Source organism: Carettochelys insculpta, chromosome 1, assembly GCF_033958435.1.
Source record: "Carettochelys insculpta isolate YL-2023 chromosome 1, ASM3395843v1, whole genome shotgun sequence".
Taxonomy (NCBI): Eukaryota; Metazoa; Chordata; order Testudines; family Carettochelyidae; genus Carettochelys; species Carettochelys insculpta.
Window position 1 is genome coordinate 30,950,533 of NC_134137.1, and position 17,516 is coordinate 30,968,048.

Below are 17,516 nucleotides of genomic sequence, written 5' to 3' on the forward strand. Positions count from 1 at the left end.
TGTTGCGACATCGAAATAGACTATTTCGATGAATAACGTCTACACGTCCTCCAGGGCTGGCAACGTCGATGTTCAACTTCGACGTTGCTCAGCCCAACATCGAAATAGGCACAGCGAGGGAACGTCTACACGCCAAAGTAGCACACATCGAAATAAGGGAGCCAGGCACAGCTGCAGACAGGGTCACGGGGCGGACTCAACAGCAAGTCGCTCCCTTAAAGGGCCCCTCCCAGACACACTTTCATTAAACAGTGCAAGATACACAGAGCCAACAACTAGTTGCAGACCCTGTATATGCAGCACGGACCCCCAGCTGCAGCAGCAGCAGCCAGAAGCCCTGGGCTAAGGGCTGCTGCCCACGGTGACCACAGAGCCCCGCAAGGGCTGGAGAGAGAGTATCTCTCAACCCCCCAGCTGATGGCCGCCATGGAGGACCCCGCTATTTCGATGTTGCGGGACGCGGATCGTCTACACGTCCCTACTTCGATGTTGAACGTCGAAGTAGGGCGCTATTCCCATCCGCTCATGGGGTTAGCGACTTCGACGTCTCGCCGCCTAACGTCGATTTCAACTTCGAAATAGCGCCCAACACGTGTAGACGTGACGGGTGCTATTTCGAAGTTACTGCCGCTACTTCGAAGTAGCGTGCACGTGTAGACGCAGCCTTAATGTTTTGCCTGCAATTGGCTACAATTATAAAACACGTAAAATCATCTCTCTGTCCATCCTTTTTATAAGTACAATCTCATTTTCCCTATGCATACAGTATCCTCCCTTTTTTTGTCGTCTTACAATTTGGTTGATCAGAAGGTCTTAGCACATTAGTGCACAGTGGAATTGTTTTTCGCGTTCGTCTAATTGTTGTTGTTGCATTTTTTTATTTGTATTGCCATAGCTGGGCAACCTTTTTGGCCCAAGGTCCACTTTAAGCTATGGAAGGCATTCTGAGCTGGGGCTGAGGGCTTTGAAGGGTGAGAGGGGGATCAGGCCGAAGGCGGGAAATGTCAGGGAAGGATGGCTTGGGGTGAGGGCTCTGGGTTGGGCCTGGGGATGAGAGGTTTGGAGTGTCAGAGAAGGACTGGACTCGACTGGACTGGAAGTTTGGAGCGTGTGGGAGGGGGAACAGGGCTGGCACAAGGGTCTGTGTGGGGAAGGGGAGCTCAGGCCTACAGGCAGCACTTACGTCAGTTGGTGCTCAAAGGCAGCTACATATCCCCCCAGCTCCAATGTGCAGGCTTTGACAAGCAGTTCTGCACTCTACTCCATCTGCAGGAACCACCCTACTCCATTTGCAAGTACTACCACAGCATCTCCTATTGACTGTGGTTCCTAGCCAGTGGGAGCTGTAGAGGCAGTACTTGGTCCAGGGATAGAATGTGCAGTCCCCTGACTTTGCCCCTAGATGCAGTAGCCAGAGGAGGGATATGCTGCATCTTCCAGGAAGTGCATGAAGCCACAGCAAGCACAGCACATGGTAAGCTCCCAACCCTGCACCCCAGTGGCAACTCAAGAACCAGATTAAGATGGCTGATGGGCCACATTTGGCCATAGTGCCTAAAATCAGGATCTTGTTGTGCTAGGTGCTATGCATACACAAATATATATAGTATATTCCATGCCACAAGGAGTTTACTGTTTAAACCATGTATGTTGTGTATAAAACACTGACTGGAACTTTGGCAGGTGATCTGTGTTCAGTTCTAGGTTCAGAACACATATCTTGTGTGATTTTTAGCAAGTGCCTCTGTGGAAGAAAAGCAGTATTATCTGCATTTTACAGATGAGGAACTCAAGTCAGCAAGGAAAACACAATGTGTCTGTTTAGATGGGGTGAGGATTGGTTTTGTACTTTGTCTTCCATAATAGGGCTCTAATCTCAGGTGTTGAGTGGGGTTTACTACTGTGGAGCACCTAGAGGATACAGTAACACAAAAACAATAACAATTATAATTTTGGCAATTAAATGTCTATTTTTAATTACATTTGAATGTTTAAAACACAATGCAGAAAAACTAATTCTCTGGAGAGCCATCTGATCCTCATGCAATTTAAATAGGGACAGCTTTTGTTCTTGCTGTTGTTTTTATGTTAGCCTACTTTGGAGCAAACAGAGTCCCTCAGCTCCCCCTGGTGTGAATACCGTGCTCCTGGTATGTCAAGTGGAAAACAGATGTGATTTGCGTGGGTTTTGATCAGTCATTTGTATAATGCTTTTGCTGCTGAGGTAAAGCAGAATAATACTATCATAAATTTTTAATTAACAAAATATGCCTAGAAGGATCAGTAGCTCTTGTGTGTTCGATTAAAGTCAGGCTTGTAAGGTTCTCAGACAGTAAGGGCAACATACGCTCAGCTGAGAAATGCTACACAGGTGGAATTGCCAACTTAGTGGATCTTTGTGTTTTAATAATAATAATCTCTGGTTGGAATTCCTAGGACCTGGACATAGAATAAATCAGCAGCCAGGGAAATGTGTGTGGGCTTCTTTCTCCATTCATTTTTACAAAGATTTCAAATAGCTATCCTGTTAAACTGTAGGAAGAACAGGCAACCATATGGCACCTTCCCTTCTGACTTCGTTACTGCAGACAACTTTAGCAAACACATCTCTGTGATGTTTTAGTGCTGTTCCCTAAGGATATTCACTGTGGCTGCATAAGAGTGCCCGGGAAGAGAAATTCCTTAACAGCAGTCTCCACTGGGCCATACCATATCCCCCCATTGTACACCCAACTTAAAATCTAAAGGATGGTCCAGACCACGTGCCTCTCCAATTACGTTTCTACCACACATAGTCTAGGACAGAACCTCCATTTCTGTGTCCATTTATGCTCTTGGGCGAATTCCTTTATCAGATTTCTAAATATTGTAGCTTGCACTTTTAATTTGGATAGTTAGTTTGGCTTGTAGTGATAGTGAGGGAGCTAGGAACTGGAGATGAGGGTTTCCCCCATCATTTCCACCATCTATTATGGGCATGGAGCTGACAGAGGAGGTATCTTAGCCATTAGCTATCATGTTTGAAAAGTGATGGAAGACCAGAGGTAATCCGGAAGACTGAAAAGAGCAAATACAGTGCCCATCTATAAAAAAGGGAAATAAGGACAACCCAGGAAACTACAAGCCAGTCAGCTTAACTACTGTGCCAGGAAAAATAATGAAGCAAATAAATAAGGAATCCAGTTGCAAATATCTGAAAGATAATAAAGTGATAGGTAATAGTCAGCATGAACTTTTAAAGAACAAATCATGTGAAACAGACCTGATAGTTTTCTTTAACAGGATAACAAGTCTTACGAATAAGGAGGAAGCAGTAAATGTGGTATACCTAGACTTTAGTAAAGCATTTCATACAGTCTCGTATGAGCTTCCTATAAATAACCTAGAGAAGTACAACCTAGATGGGGCTACTATAAGGTTGGAATAGTTATCAATGTTTCACAGTCATGCTGGAAGGGCATAATAAGTGGAGGTCTGCAGAGATCAGTTTTAGGACCTGTTATTTTCAATATCTTCATCAAAAGTTTAGATAATGGCATAGAGAGCATGCTTATAAAATTTGTGGATGATACGAAGCTGGGAGAGGTTGCAAGTGCTTTGGAAGGTATTCAAAATGATCTGGACAAACTGGAGAAATGGTCAAAGGTAAATAGGATGAAATTCAATAAGGACAAATGCAAAGTATGCCACTTAGGAAGGAACAATCCGTTATGCACATATAAAACAGAAAATGACTGTCTGGGAAAGAGTACCTCAGAAAAGGATCTAGGGATCATTGTGGACCACATATAAAATATCAGTCAACAGTACAACATTGTGCAAAAAAAAAGCAAAACATCATTTTGGGTTGTATTTGCAGAAGTGTTGCAACACATGAGAAATAATTCTTTTTCTCCTTTCTGCAGTGAATAGGCCTCAACTGGAGTTACTGTGTCCAGTTCTGGGTGCCACGTTTCAGGAAAAATGTGGAGAAATTGAAGGTGGTCTAGGGAAAAGCCACAAAAATGATTAACAGTCCAGAAAACATTACCTATGAGCAAAGATTGAAAGTATTAGGTTTGTTTAGAGAAGACTTAGGCTACATCTACATGTGCAGCCAACATCGAAATAGCTTATATCGATGTTGCGACATCGAAATAGTCTATTTCGATGAATAACGTCTACACGTCCTCCAGGGCCGGCAACGTCGATGTTCAACTTCGACGTTGCTCAGCCCAACATCGAAATAGGCGCAGCGAGGGAACGTCTACACATCAAAGTAGCACACATCGAAATAGGGATGCCAGGCACAGCTGCAGACAGGGTCACAGGGTGGACTCAACAGCCAGCCGCTCCCTTAAAGGGCCCCTCCCAGACACAGTTGCACTAAACAACACAAGATACACAGAGCTGACAACTGGTTGCAGACCCTGTGCCTGCAGCATAGATCCCCAGCTGCCGCAGAAGCAGCCAGAAGCCCTGGGCTAAGGGCTGCTGCCCACGGTGACCATAGAGCCCCGCAGGGGCTGGAGAGAGAGCATCTCTCAACCCCCCAGCTGATGGCCGCCATGGAGGACCCGGCAATTTCGACGTTGTGGGACGCGGATCGTCTACACGGTCCCTACTTTGACGTTGAACGTCGAAGTAGGGCGCTATTCCTATCTCCTCATGAGGTTAGCGACTTCGACGTCTCGCCGCCTAACGTCGAAGTTAACTTCGAAATAGCGCCCGACGCGTGTAGACGCGACGGGCGCTATTTCGAAGTTGGTGCCACTACTTCGAAGTAGCGTGCACGTGTAGACGCAGCTTTAGAGAGCACATGATCACAGCTTTCAAGTGCCTAAAATGTTAAAAGGAGGAGGGAGAAAAATTACTCTCCTTAACCTCTGATGATAGGACAAGAATCAATGGACTTACACTGCAGGTTCAGTTTGGACATTGGGATAAATTAGCAACCCTTCAGGGTGGTGTGGTTAAGCACTGCAATAAATTGCCTCTGGATGTTGTGAAATCTCCATGACTGGAGATTTTTCAGAGCAGGTTATTCAAACACCTATCATTTGAGAGGGTGCTTGGGTGAGCACAATGGACTTCTGTGAGCACAATGGACTGGACTTGATGACTACTTGAGGTTCCTTCCACTGGTAGCATTCTGTGATGGTTAGATACTGAATTACATCAAAATGTCAGCATTACCTCAAGATCCTCAAGCCATCCTGGAAGAAGAAAAGTTAGTCTTAGGATCTTGCCAGTGGAGCATAATGTTACACACCTTGGCTACCTCAACACTGTACTTCCTTCAGTGGCCACTTGGGTCATTTTCACAGTAGACAAATGGGTTCTGTACATTTCTGTCAGAAGTCTCCATGCTGGAAATTGTCTTCCGCCCACCACATCCTAGCCTTTTTCAGGGGCCTCTCTCACCAGAGGATTCTTAACAAAACAGCAGACTCACTTCCCTAACTGGGAGCAATAGAGCCCCAACTGACTTCTCCTGGAGGTCAGGGTTTGTACTCAATGTACTTCTACTCCCCCACTAAAAAAATATAGGGGACCTGGAGACCCATTCTGGACCTCAGATAATAATTCATCTGATGTTAAAAGTTCAGCCAAACTGCTCTGAAATCTATAATGTCCTTCCTCAACTCAAGTGATTGCTTTGTGGTCCTCAGTTTAAAAGACACATGTTTTCTTTTGAACACTCACCCTGCTGTCAGAAGGTTCCTGGGCTTCAGAGTCAGCCAAGGACACTTTCTATACAGGATGCTCCCCTTTGGCCTCTCCATGACCCTGAGGGTATTCACAAAATTATTGCATTAGGCCTGCTGACAGGGAGAGGGCAAAGGAGGCAGTTGCACAGGGGCTGGGCATTTCAAAGGGGCCGGAGCTCCAGCCCCCTTGAACTGCTGGGGGAGTGCTGCTCTGCCATGCGGTGCAGCTGTGCACATGTGGTAGAGAAGCCCAGTGCTGCATTTTGAGTGGTGCTGAGGACTGACTGCCATAAGCCTCCACCCCCTAGTAGGGGGCATGGAGATGGGCCTGCCTCCCACCTTTTCCTGGGGCCCATAGTGGCTGTTGGTCCTGCTGTCATATACCGGGGGTACAAACAACAGCCACCACCCAACTCCACCTCTTAAATTCCTTCAGTTTCTTAGTCAGTTCAGACACATTCAGGCTCACACAGACCATACACTTTCTTGGGATAGATCTGAGCTTAGTCACGTTAAGACCCTACTCTGCCTGAAGACTAACTCCTTGCCACTAGGGATCTCATGAACGAGCTTCAGCTCAGCCATCAGATTCCTGCCCAATCCTTCTTAGTCTTGTAAGGCCACATGGTAGAATGCACCTATATCTCTCCATTTATGTAACTGTATCTACAATCCCTTCAAATCTGATTACAGTCAGGCTAAGCTCCAACCAGGGATCCATTGGACAAGAAGGTCTCTCTTCCTCAGGGCATGCTGACATCTCTCACCTAATGACAGAGCAGAGACACATTATGTGTGACTGGGGGGGGAGGGGAAGGAAGTTGTTGTCCCTACCCCACTTACAAAGACACTGGACAAACAGGCAGTCCACAACTTCTGGTCACCATAGGAATCCAGGGTACATCTCAACCTATTAGGCGTTCAGACAGTTCACAAGAGCTGTGTCTACACGTGCATGCTACTTCGAAGTAGCAGCACTAACTTCGAAATAGCGCCTGTCGTGGCTACACACGTCGGGCGCTATTTCGAAGTTAACTTCGACGTTAGGCGGCGAGACGTCGAAGTCGCTAACCTCATGAGGGGATCGGAATAACGCCCTACTTCGACGTTCAACGTCAAAGTAGGGAACGTGTAGACGATCCGCATCCCGCAACGTCGAAATTGTGGGGTCCTCCATGGCAGCCATCAGCTGGGGGGTTGAAAGACGCTGTCTCTCCAGCCCGTGCGGGGCTCTATGGTCACCGTGTGCAGCAGCCCTTAGCCCAGGGCTTCTGGCTGCTGCTGCTGCAGCGGGGGATTCATGCTGCATGCACAGGTTCTGCAACTCGTTGTCGGCTCTGTGGATCTTGTGGTGTTTAGTGTAAGTGTGTCTGGGAGGGGCCCTTTAAGGGAGCAGCTGGCTGTTGAGTCCGCCGTGTGACCTGTCTGCAGCTGTGCCTGGCACCCTTATTTCGATGTGTGCTACTGTGGCGTGTAGACGTTCCCTCGCTGCGCCTATTTCGATGTGGTGCTGCGCAACGTCGATGTTGAACATCGACGTTGCCAGCCCTGGAGGACGTGTAGACGTTATTCATCGAAATAGCCTATTTTGATGTCGCCACATCGAAATAGGCTACTTCGATGTAGGCTTCACGTGTAGACGTAGGCAAGATGTGTCAGTCATTTATACCCATCATTTGGTCCACACACACCGAGGTCAGAGCAGACAACATGACCACCTTGTACCATATAAACCAGCAGAGAGCAGCAAGATCCTTAAAACTCTGCAGAGCAACAGTTCAGGTGTGTTAGGCACAGAATCACCCTACACATCCTGGGCTGATAAATTTCCTGGCAGACACCTTCAGCAGGCATTTACATGAAGACCACCAGAAGGAATTCCACCCATCTTCCAGCACCAGAAGGGGATCCCATCTTGGGATCTCCTTATTACTTAGCAATACAAGTGCCCAGATACTGCTCCTGTGCTGCCCAAGACCTCCACTCCAGAGGGGATGCCTTCCTGGGGAAGAGGTTGGAACCCCTGACATATGCTTAATCACCCACCTCTCTGCTTTCTTGCTTACTGAGGCAGCTCAAATTTGATGGAACAACAGCAATCCTGGTAGCATGTGAGTGTCTGAGGCAAATTTTGTTTACAATGATTCTATACCAAGTTTCACACTATCCATCCATCTGCAACCATTCCTGGGCCTGCTGTCCCAGATCATAGCCAAGAAGAACCACCTCAGGCCAGCATCCCTTCTTCTGACAGCATGAGTATTGGATGGACAACAGACATACAGAGAGACTCCTCTCAAAGAGTTCCTCAGTTACGGCTGAAGACATTTGTGTTCATACGTTAATCCACTAAGTGGAATAGAATTGTTTCTTTGGGTATGTCTGTGATCAATCATCCAGAGTCAATTTTGCCATGTGTGTGAAGACGAAGCAAAAGTGATCTCTCTGGGCTTGGCTGTCAACCCTAGTACTTCATGCTGTTACATTGGCATGATCCCTAATAGCCTCAATCAACACCAGGGCAGAAAGTCGATTCTGATACATTGATTCTAGCTACACTAATTGTTCCGTAGTGTAGACCAAGCCTTTGATGCCAGTATCACCTGTTTAATGCTGAGATTCCAGGAAGTCCCCTCATACTGGAGTATTTTCTGTCACTCAACACGTGGCTTGATCTGAACCTTGTCCCTTCTTTTCACAAGAGAACACTCTTTTGAACCTTCCACCTCCCATTCTTTCTTGCACCTCTGTAAGTGGCCTTCTTAACGATGATCAACTGTGCTGGAAGGTTTGGGAATCTCAAGCCCTTTTAGGTAAATCTGCGTAGTACAGTTTTTCATAAGAAGAAGGTTTTGTTGTAACTACGTTCACTTTTAAAGTTCCTTCTGAGTGCCATCTAAAGCAGACTGTTCACCTTCCAGTGTTTTACCCTAAGCCTCACCAAAGCACAGAGAAGACAATACTCCAGTCCCTGGATATGTGCAGGGCTTTTGCCTGCTATCTTCACAGAACAGTGCCCCTAAATTGTTGTTGTTACTGAAAGAATGAAGAAGAAAACTGTTTCTTCTTCGAGTGGTCCCCGTGGGTGCTCCACTGTAGGTGTCGGGCTCGCCCCGGCGCCTCAGATTGGAAACTTCTAGCACTGTCTGTCGGGTTGCGCATGCGCTGATGCACGCCGCTCCCCGGCACACTCTCGGCGACGTGCGCAATCCGGTCGCCGCCAGTTCCTTCTCAACCACCAGTGGCTGCAGATGGAATTTGCTCCGGCTCCAACTCCTGAGACAAAAAAAAGAGAAACTGTGGTTGTTGTTGTTGATAGTTATTAGTTGTTAGTAGTTAGTTGTGTTCTCACTGTTCAAACCATTGTGCAAAAAAAAAAAAGAAAAGAAAAAGAAGAAGAAGGGAGGAACTGTTAGCCGGTGGCTGGGTAATGTGCGGTGAGGTACTCCCCTGGGTCCTAAGCAACCCAGTTTTTTACTGTTAGAGCAGGCAGCTCCTAGCACTCTCACCCACGGCCAGGCTGTAGTAACCAAACGGTTAAAGTTCTTTTGTTGTGCCAGCTGCGTTGCAGTGACAAAAGGGTTAACAAAATGGTTAGGCTTGGATCTTAACTAGTTACAAGTTTATTAAGCTACAGTTATAAGCGTGCGGTTACAAAGGCTATTGTTTACTTCTTATATGCTAGCAAAGTACAGGTGTTAACAAGTTATGTTACAATCCAATACAAAGATATCTGTTACCATCTAACACAATGATATCTTGGCACAGAGCTCTAATTCTTTAGCTGTGCACAAAAAAGTCGGAGACCTAGCATGGGTGTATCTTACCCTCTCTGCGTCTCTCGATACCAGCGTAGCCAAGCCGGATCGGTCACTCAATTCCGCGGAAAGACGAATATGAGGTTGGGCGTCCCCAGTAGTGGACCTCGGGAGGCAATCACCTGACCCGACCAGCAGGTAGTTGGTGGAATGCACTCAAAGTTAGAGTTCTGCTGGGCCCATCTTTTATACCCCTTTGGGTTACGTATTCTCTTTCTTATCTATGGTGCCAGATCATACTGGTCTGTCTTTGTGACGCCAGTTTGTTACAAGGGCATTTCTTACTTAGTTTGCACTTGTAAGACAAGAGATAAGCAATTTAGGAGTACAGGACATTCTTTTTGTGTGGGCGGGGCACTTCCCCTTCTGGGGTGATTGTGTGTGTGCATCATATCGATCAATGCCAGCTGGGGTGATTTCTGAGGGTCCCCCCCCCCTCATGTTGACAGTCTGGCCTGTTAGCCTTCCATCTGTACTTTCTGCTTCTCAGGGTCACGATAAGCTAGCATATCTGGGCCTCAATGAGGGCATCAAAGACTGTGCTGTCAGCAACCATTTCCGTGCCCTGTGTGCTCCTCGGTGGGGGGGAGACTTTGTCTGGCTACAGGAACAAAGGGGAGAAGAGCGGACACAGGCGGCTGCCTTTGGCGGTCCTCTACCCCTGGAGGCCGTGAACGTTATTTGGTTAAAGACTTCATTAACCGATAAGTACTCTATTAACATTTAAAGACTTACAAGCCGCGGCGGAGATGTCTTCGCAGGGCTTTAAGAGGTGTGCATCATGCCGTGAGACCATGCCTGCCTCAGACGGGCATAGCGAGTGCATTCATTGTCTTGGAGAGGCTCACGTTACTCAGAAGTCCTCTCATTGCACTAGGCTTACAGCCAGGGCCAGGAAAAACAGGGAAATGAGACTAAAAATGATCCTGTTTGATAAGGCCCTCCAGCCTGAACCACCGGAGAAGCCCCAGAAAGAGGGGCCCTCAGGATTGCACAAGAGGAAGGTGGCCTCCCTAACCTCCTCGGTGCAAAAGAAAAGGAAGCTCTCTCCAGCTCGATCCTTGCCGGTAACACCAGTGAGCAGGACGAGCGAAACACAGGGCCCTGACCCCCTGGCTGCTCATAGCGGGGATACAGCAGCGCATAGGAGCGTGCTTGGGCCTCCGACTGATCAGCAGTCAGCAACGAGGGTGCCGCAGGCGCCAAAGCGACACGCGCTGGAGCCGGCGGCGCAGACTCACGCAGCACCACCCCTTGCGGCACCGATGCCACTGGAGGAGGGGCACCCGGAATGGAGCCAAAGAGTGCTGGAGGCAGCTATCCGCGCGGCACCGTGTGCAGCAGCACTGAGCATGGCACCGACAGCAGCATCGAGGACCCCGGCACCGGAGGGAGCAGCGCCTGCTCCGCAGGGGCGGGGGAAGGCAAAGACAAAAACCCAGCACTGCAGTCCGGCTCTGGACGTCATTGCACTGCTGTTATCGCCCAGCCCCACCCCCCAAGATACACACGCCACACTGGGCAGCCACTCCAACAGCCTGTTTCGGACTTCCCTCCCTGTTCCTTCAGCCACCATCACCATGGCTCAGACAACCTTCACCTTTTTCCAGCGTGGGCCCCTACGAATACTATCACAGGTCATCTCCGCCGTTTTCAGTGTCATCACAGAGATCATACTCTTCCAGACACCATATGTACACATCCCAATCGTGGTCCCGATCTCCATCTCCGGGCCCTTGCCCATGTTGCCATGGCCGCCCTTATCATACTGAACACCGGCATCCAGGGTCCAGATCCAGGGGCAGATCCCCACTCACACCCCGCTGACACCCCCTCATACAGTCCCGCTCCGTGGGAGGAACACAGCTTCCCCAGACAGACACTGGTCTAGAGTCCAGGGACCTTCCTTCACAACCCGCAAAAGAGCAGGTATACCAACAAACTCAAGGGTCAGAAGAAGTAGAGGAGGTATACCGCAGCAGTGCCTCCTCGTCCTCTCTGGATGAGGCAGGTGTCCCTGGGGACATCTCTCCTTCGGACGACCTTAAGCAATTCCAGGAGCTGTTCAAGAGCGTAGCATTCACACAGGACATTTGAATAGCAGAGGTGCAGGAGAAACATCATAAACTCCTGAAAAATCTGAGACCCCCGGCTTCATCCAAAAAAGCCATTCCGCTAGACGAAGCCATTATGGGATCAGCCACCAACATATGGCAGATCCCAGCCTCCATCCTGCCTACAAATAAAAGGGCGGATAAGAAATACTTTGTTCCAGCCAAAGGAATGGAATTCCTGTTTAGTCACCCACAACCAAATTCTTTGGTGGTCGAATCATCACAGCATAAGTGTAAGACACCCCAATATAAATCAGGAGGATTAGACAAGGACGCAAGGAAATTAGACCTGTTTGGCAAAGAGGTCTACTCCTCCTCTACCTTATTACTAAGAACGGCGAACTATGCGGCGCACCTGTCCAACCACAATTTCGACAATTACTCCAGACTGACCCCGCTTATGGACTTCCTCCCAGAGGATAAGAAACCAGTGCTGAAGGCAATTGTTCAGGAGGGCTATGCAGCCTCGCGAGTGGGAGTTTAAATCACCCTGGACGTGGTGGACACAGCGGCACGCTCAACGGCCACAGCAGTGGTCATGCGCAGAGAATCCTGGCTCCAGACGTCCGGCGTTCCCAGAGATCTACAAACAAAAATTGTGGACCTTCCATTTGATAAGCAAAAGCTATTTGCAGAATCAACCGATTCAGTCCTACACTCCAGCAGGGACTCGAGGGCCACACTTAGGACCTTGGGTATATATACCTCCCCATACAGGAGGAAAAAGTTCTATCCCCAGCAAAGGCGCTACGCCTATCAACTGCAGCATGCACAATATCAACGAAGCTACGACCATGGGCGCCACCATCAGCAGCAGCAGTATAAGGCCCCCAGCCGACGTCCTCAACAAACTCGCGCAACCTCGGGGCAAGCCCCAAGACATCAGGTTTGACGGCTATGTCGAGGACTGCAATATCAAGACCATCTCCCAATACCACTCTCAACACATGTTCCATCATCACCTCAAACCATTTTATTCCTGATGGCAAAACATCACGACAGACAAATGGGTACTGGAAATCATAGCCATGGGTTTTGCGATCCCCTTCCAGTCATTCCCCCCCACCGAAACCTCCCACCCAGTCCTCTCTCACGAACCTTTCCCACAAGACCAGGCTGAAACAGGAGGTGAATCATCTCATGTTCATAGGAGCGGTAGAGAGAGTACCGGAACAATTCCAAGGGAAGGGGTTCTACTCACGATACTTCCTAACAGAGAAGAAAACAGGAGGCTGGAGGCCAATTTTGGACTTACGGGCCCTCAACCGGTATTTGCGCAAACAGCGCTTCAGGATGACTACAATTGCCTCCATAGTTACGGCACTGGACGATGGAGATTGGGTTGCAGCCCTCGACTTACAGAACGCTTATTTTCATATAACGATCCACCCGGCACACAGGCGTTTCCTTTGTTTCAAGGTTGGCGAAGAGCATTTTCAATACAGAGTCCTTCCGTTCGGTCTTTCTTCAGCACCCAGAGTTTTTACCAAAACCCTGGCGGTGATATCAGCGTACCTGCACAGGCAGGGTGTATTCATTTTTCCATATCTGGACGACTGCCTACTAAAAGGGGCCTCGAAAGCAGAGGTCCTACGCGTGATACATGTCACCACGAGCACATTCACCTCGTTGGGCCTGGTTATCAACCTCGCAAAATCAAAGACAGAGCCCACACAGAATATAGAATTCATAGGGGCACGCATAGACTCTATTACAGCAAGAGTATACCTACCTGATGCCCGTTTCCGCACGATCTAATCCCTGGTACAAGTTATGATGTACAGCCCCACGGTGCCAATCCTAACATGTCTGCAACTGTTGGGGCACATGGTGGCAGCCACGTTCGTGGTACAGAATGCCAGGCTGCATATGCGAAGCCTGCAGCACTGGTTGGCAAGCGTTTACAAATCACATAATGACATGTGTCATCAATGCCCCTCTACAATGTACATTGGACAAACCCGGCAAACACTTTGAAAAGAATGACTGGACACAGAGCAGAGATCAGGAATTTCAGTACATATAAGCTGGTCAGCGAGGATTTCAGTGGAGTGGGACATTTTCTTAAAGACCTGAGAATATGCATCCTGCAGCAAAGAGACTTTAAAAACAGATTACATAGGAAGGTTTGTGAACTGGGCTTCATATTCCAATTTGATACATTAACACTTGGTATGGACAAAGACAGCAATTATCTCATGCATTACAAGGACAGCTTCCTTTCCTTTGATGTTCGTAATGATCTCAGGCAACACACTTAACATCCCCCATCCCTTGCCCCTCTCCTTCAGGTCATATATTTGATTTGTCTGTTTTTATTGCAATTTTTGTGGACCACTGTACTATATATCTGGGTCTGGACTGGAAATTCTATAGATCTGAGGAAGTGGGTCTGTCCCACGAAAACTCATTAGCTTATGCATTATTTTGTTAGTCTTTAAAGTGCTATGTGACTGCTGTTTTGTTTTGTTAGAATACAGACTAACACAGGTACCTCTCTGTTAGGGTTTGAAAAATAAAAGACATCATTGCACAATTCCGTGACTGTTCTCAACCTGAAAAAAGACTTGTTGCTGGAACTACATGTTGTAACTATTCCATCTGACTGATTTCAACCCATAGAGACAGTGTTTTGTTCCTCAGCACGCATTTTTAACTTTCATACTGTGTGCACAATGGAATCAAGGCAAAGTTGGTAGTGAAAGAATGTAGCGTGACATGAATGAAGGGATGGGCAAGAAGTTGGGGTGCAGGAGGGGCTCATGGCAGAGGGTTGGGGTTCAGGAGAGTTGCTGGAGGGGGCTTAGAATAGGATTGGGACAGGGGTTTAGGCCACAAGAGTGGGTTTAGGGTGCAGGCTCCAGCCAAGCACTGCTTAGCCTAGGTGATTTCTGGGCAGTGGTGCAAGGAAACTAAAAGCTGTCTCTCCTCCCATCTGCTCTGGCCCCATGTCACTCCGGGAAGCAGCCAGCATGTCTAACAGTAGCTCATGGGTAATGCAGCAAGTGTTTCTTGCCTATAGGCACTACCCCCGCAGCTTCCATTGGCCATGATTCCCTGTTCCCAGCCAATGGAAGCTGCAGGGATGGCACCTGCTGGCTAAGCCAGTATGCAGAGCCCTCTGCTGCACTCCCCTCCTAAAAGCAGCAGTTAACAAGCCAGGCACTTCCAGAAGTGGCAAAGGGCATTGCCTGCCTTAGCCCCCTGTGCAGCCGCAGTGGTAATCTTAAAGGCCTGATTAAAAGCATTGATGGGCTGGGTGCAGCCGCAGGCTGTAGTTTGCCTGACCCTGCTTAAGCATATATAGATTGTTGATTATCCATTTGGGCCCCAGTCCCAATTCAATAAGGCTAAAGGGTGCTGCTGTATTTTTTCTTCCATTTGTACACTGCAGTTTCTTCACAGTGTTCTCTCAGCCAATGCACTGTTCTGTCTGTCTTACCTGTTTGAATTATGAAGTCTTCAGGGCACAACTAAGTCTCCCAAGGTTCGTACAAAAGATAGCAGAAAGCAAAGATCCTAGTCTTGATTTAAGTAGTTGCTACTGGAATAGTGTGCTAACAGCATGGAATAAAAGGGGAGAGAGATTTCACAACAGTTCCTGTTGTTATTCATGGGAAATCTACTATGCCCAGCATAAGGTCCCATCCTTACTCAGGCAAAGCTCATGTTGAGGTGACCTTAGTAAGGACTGGTCCTTAAAGATTTATCATAGCAGTATGACAAAATCTTCTTTTCTCATCACTTTTAACATTTCAGTGTTCTGTACAAATATTTAGCTAATCCCTCAAGGCCAGTGATGGCAGCAAGTATTAGTATCACGATTATACTAATAGAGAACGAGATGGAAATGTTATGTACTTGTTGAAGGCCACAGAGAATGGGTCAACACCAGAGAATGGGTTAGATCTTGGGAGTCACTGGTTCTCCGTTCTGGGTCTTGCTTTTAGACTGCATTGCCCATTGGTTATGCAAAAGGGGTTTTAAATCAGCCCCCTATGGTCATGTAAAGGATTTCACAGATTGCTCACCAGGGATATTTGAAATAAAAAAAGCTGTTCTGTTCCCCTCCCCAACCATCACATCCAACAGACGGCTGGAAAAAGAAAACAAGATTTCAACCGCTTTGTTTTCAAGCATTTGTTGTAAATTCATCTTTGCTTCTTTTTCAGGTGTGAACAGAAAGGTGGTTTATTCCCTAGTGGACTCTGCAGATGGTTACTTCTCTGTGGATAGGTCATCAGGGATCATTATTTTGGAGCACGCGCTTGACAGAGAGCTGCAGTCTTCTTATAACATCACTGTAAAAGCATCAGACCAGAGCATGGTGTTGACCCAGTCTTCATTTGCTACAGTTACCATTACAGTACTCGATATTAATGACAATCCTCCTGTGTTTGAGAGAAGAGACTATCTTGTTACAGTACCTGAAGATACCTCACCTGGCACCAAAGTTCTGTCTGTTTTTGCAACAAGCAAAGATGTTGGTACCAATGCAGAGATAACCTACCTCATCAGGTCTGGAAACGAGAAAGGGAAGTTCAGGATCAATTCAAAGACAGGTTTGCAATACAACACCACACAAAGAGTCTCTCTAATTAAGTCAGTGCATTGGGGTAATCTGTCGAACTTAATGAGTTACAAAGACAGCTCTATAGATCATTTCACCATGGAATCAGTTTCCAACAAATTCCATATGAAAAGGAACGGTGTGATTTAGGGCCAGATTAAGCCATTGGTACTTATGTGGATCGTACCTTTCTCCATGAATCATTGGCCTAGGGTATTGTAGACTCTTAATGAAGAAAGCTGAACCTAGTCCTTGGGGCCCAACTGTGCAACCCTTACTCTCATGCACAAATATTTATTTGCAGTAGAGCAGCTCAAGTGGCCAGGCTCTGCTAGCCTGTACATGATGCTCTACCCAAATGTGACTTGCTGATGATGCTCAGTAAATTGGGAGAAGGTTGATCAGTGGACAGAGAAGTACCTGCACTTAAGGGCCTGTCTCTGGCATTGCAATTAATAGAACTGTACTGGCTTCAGTGAGCTTGCTCCTTATTTATAGCTCTGCAAAAGTAGGTTTAGACCCTTTATGCTTTTATTATGTCACATTTTTAAAAAAATACAGGTGGCTTGGGTTTTGCAAAGAAATACCCAGAAACTCAGGGTATTCCAAAAGGCTTCTGCTGTTTCAGTTTCCTGGTTGAGATCTATTCCTCATCCCCATTCAGTAACAGAAGTGAGCTGTCATCTCTTTGTGTACGTTTCCCAGTTAGGATTCCCTCATCCTGCAGTGTTCAGGAGGAACCATATGGATTTGCCACCTGAGCTTCTTGCCTGATTGATCTGTCATGTGAGAGCTGAAAGAAACAGTTGTTTAGGGACAGCTGTAAACATAGCCAGTTACCTAGAAAGTCTCAGAATGACGTGTTATCTCATTGACGCTGTTCTGTGTAATAAATTCCCCTTCTCTCCACGGAAATTCTTCACTTACGGTTACAGAGCCTTTTAAAAATAACTAATGAGAGTTTGTTTTAACAGCTGTTTATTTCAGCAAGGAATAGCTGAATTTATACATAAGCACCATGGAAAGAGATACTTTATTGTGAAATTTACATGTGACAATGAGTCCAGGACAGAAATCAATAAAAGACAGAAGGAAGGAAAAAAAGGCATTCATTATTCATTAATGTGTGACGGCTTCATTATCAACAGTTTAGATGCAGGAGCCAAGATTCCGAACAACCATGTACTGATGTTACATGCCGATCAGGACTCGAAAAATAGCTCCCTTTGGTCATGCCATTTATCAGTGGGAGCTTCTCCACCAGTAATTTTCAAGTGCTCCTGCTCTCATCAAGTCAGGACAAAGGGGTGGTAATGCTGATCTG

The 17,516-nt window shown here is 47.2% G+C and overlaps 1 protein-coding gene across 3 annotated transcripts in view; it reads left to right on the top strand.

Annotated features, from left to right (window-relative positions):
* Positions 1–17,516, top strand: part of FAT3 (FAT atypical cadherin 3) — a 670,845-nt gene that overhangs the window by 563,766 nt on the left and 89,563 nt on the right. For all 3 annotated transcript variants that reach the window (XM_074984005.1, XM_074984012.1, XM_074984020.1), the window contains exon 14: positions 15,795–16,184. In XM_074984005.1, the coding sequence (XP_074840106.1) occupies positions 15,795–16,184 (390 nt within the window). The remainder of the gene's footprint in view (positions 1–15,794; positions 16,185–17,516) is intronic.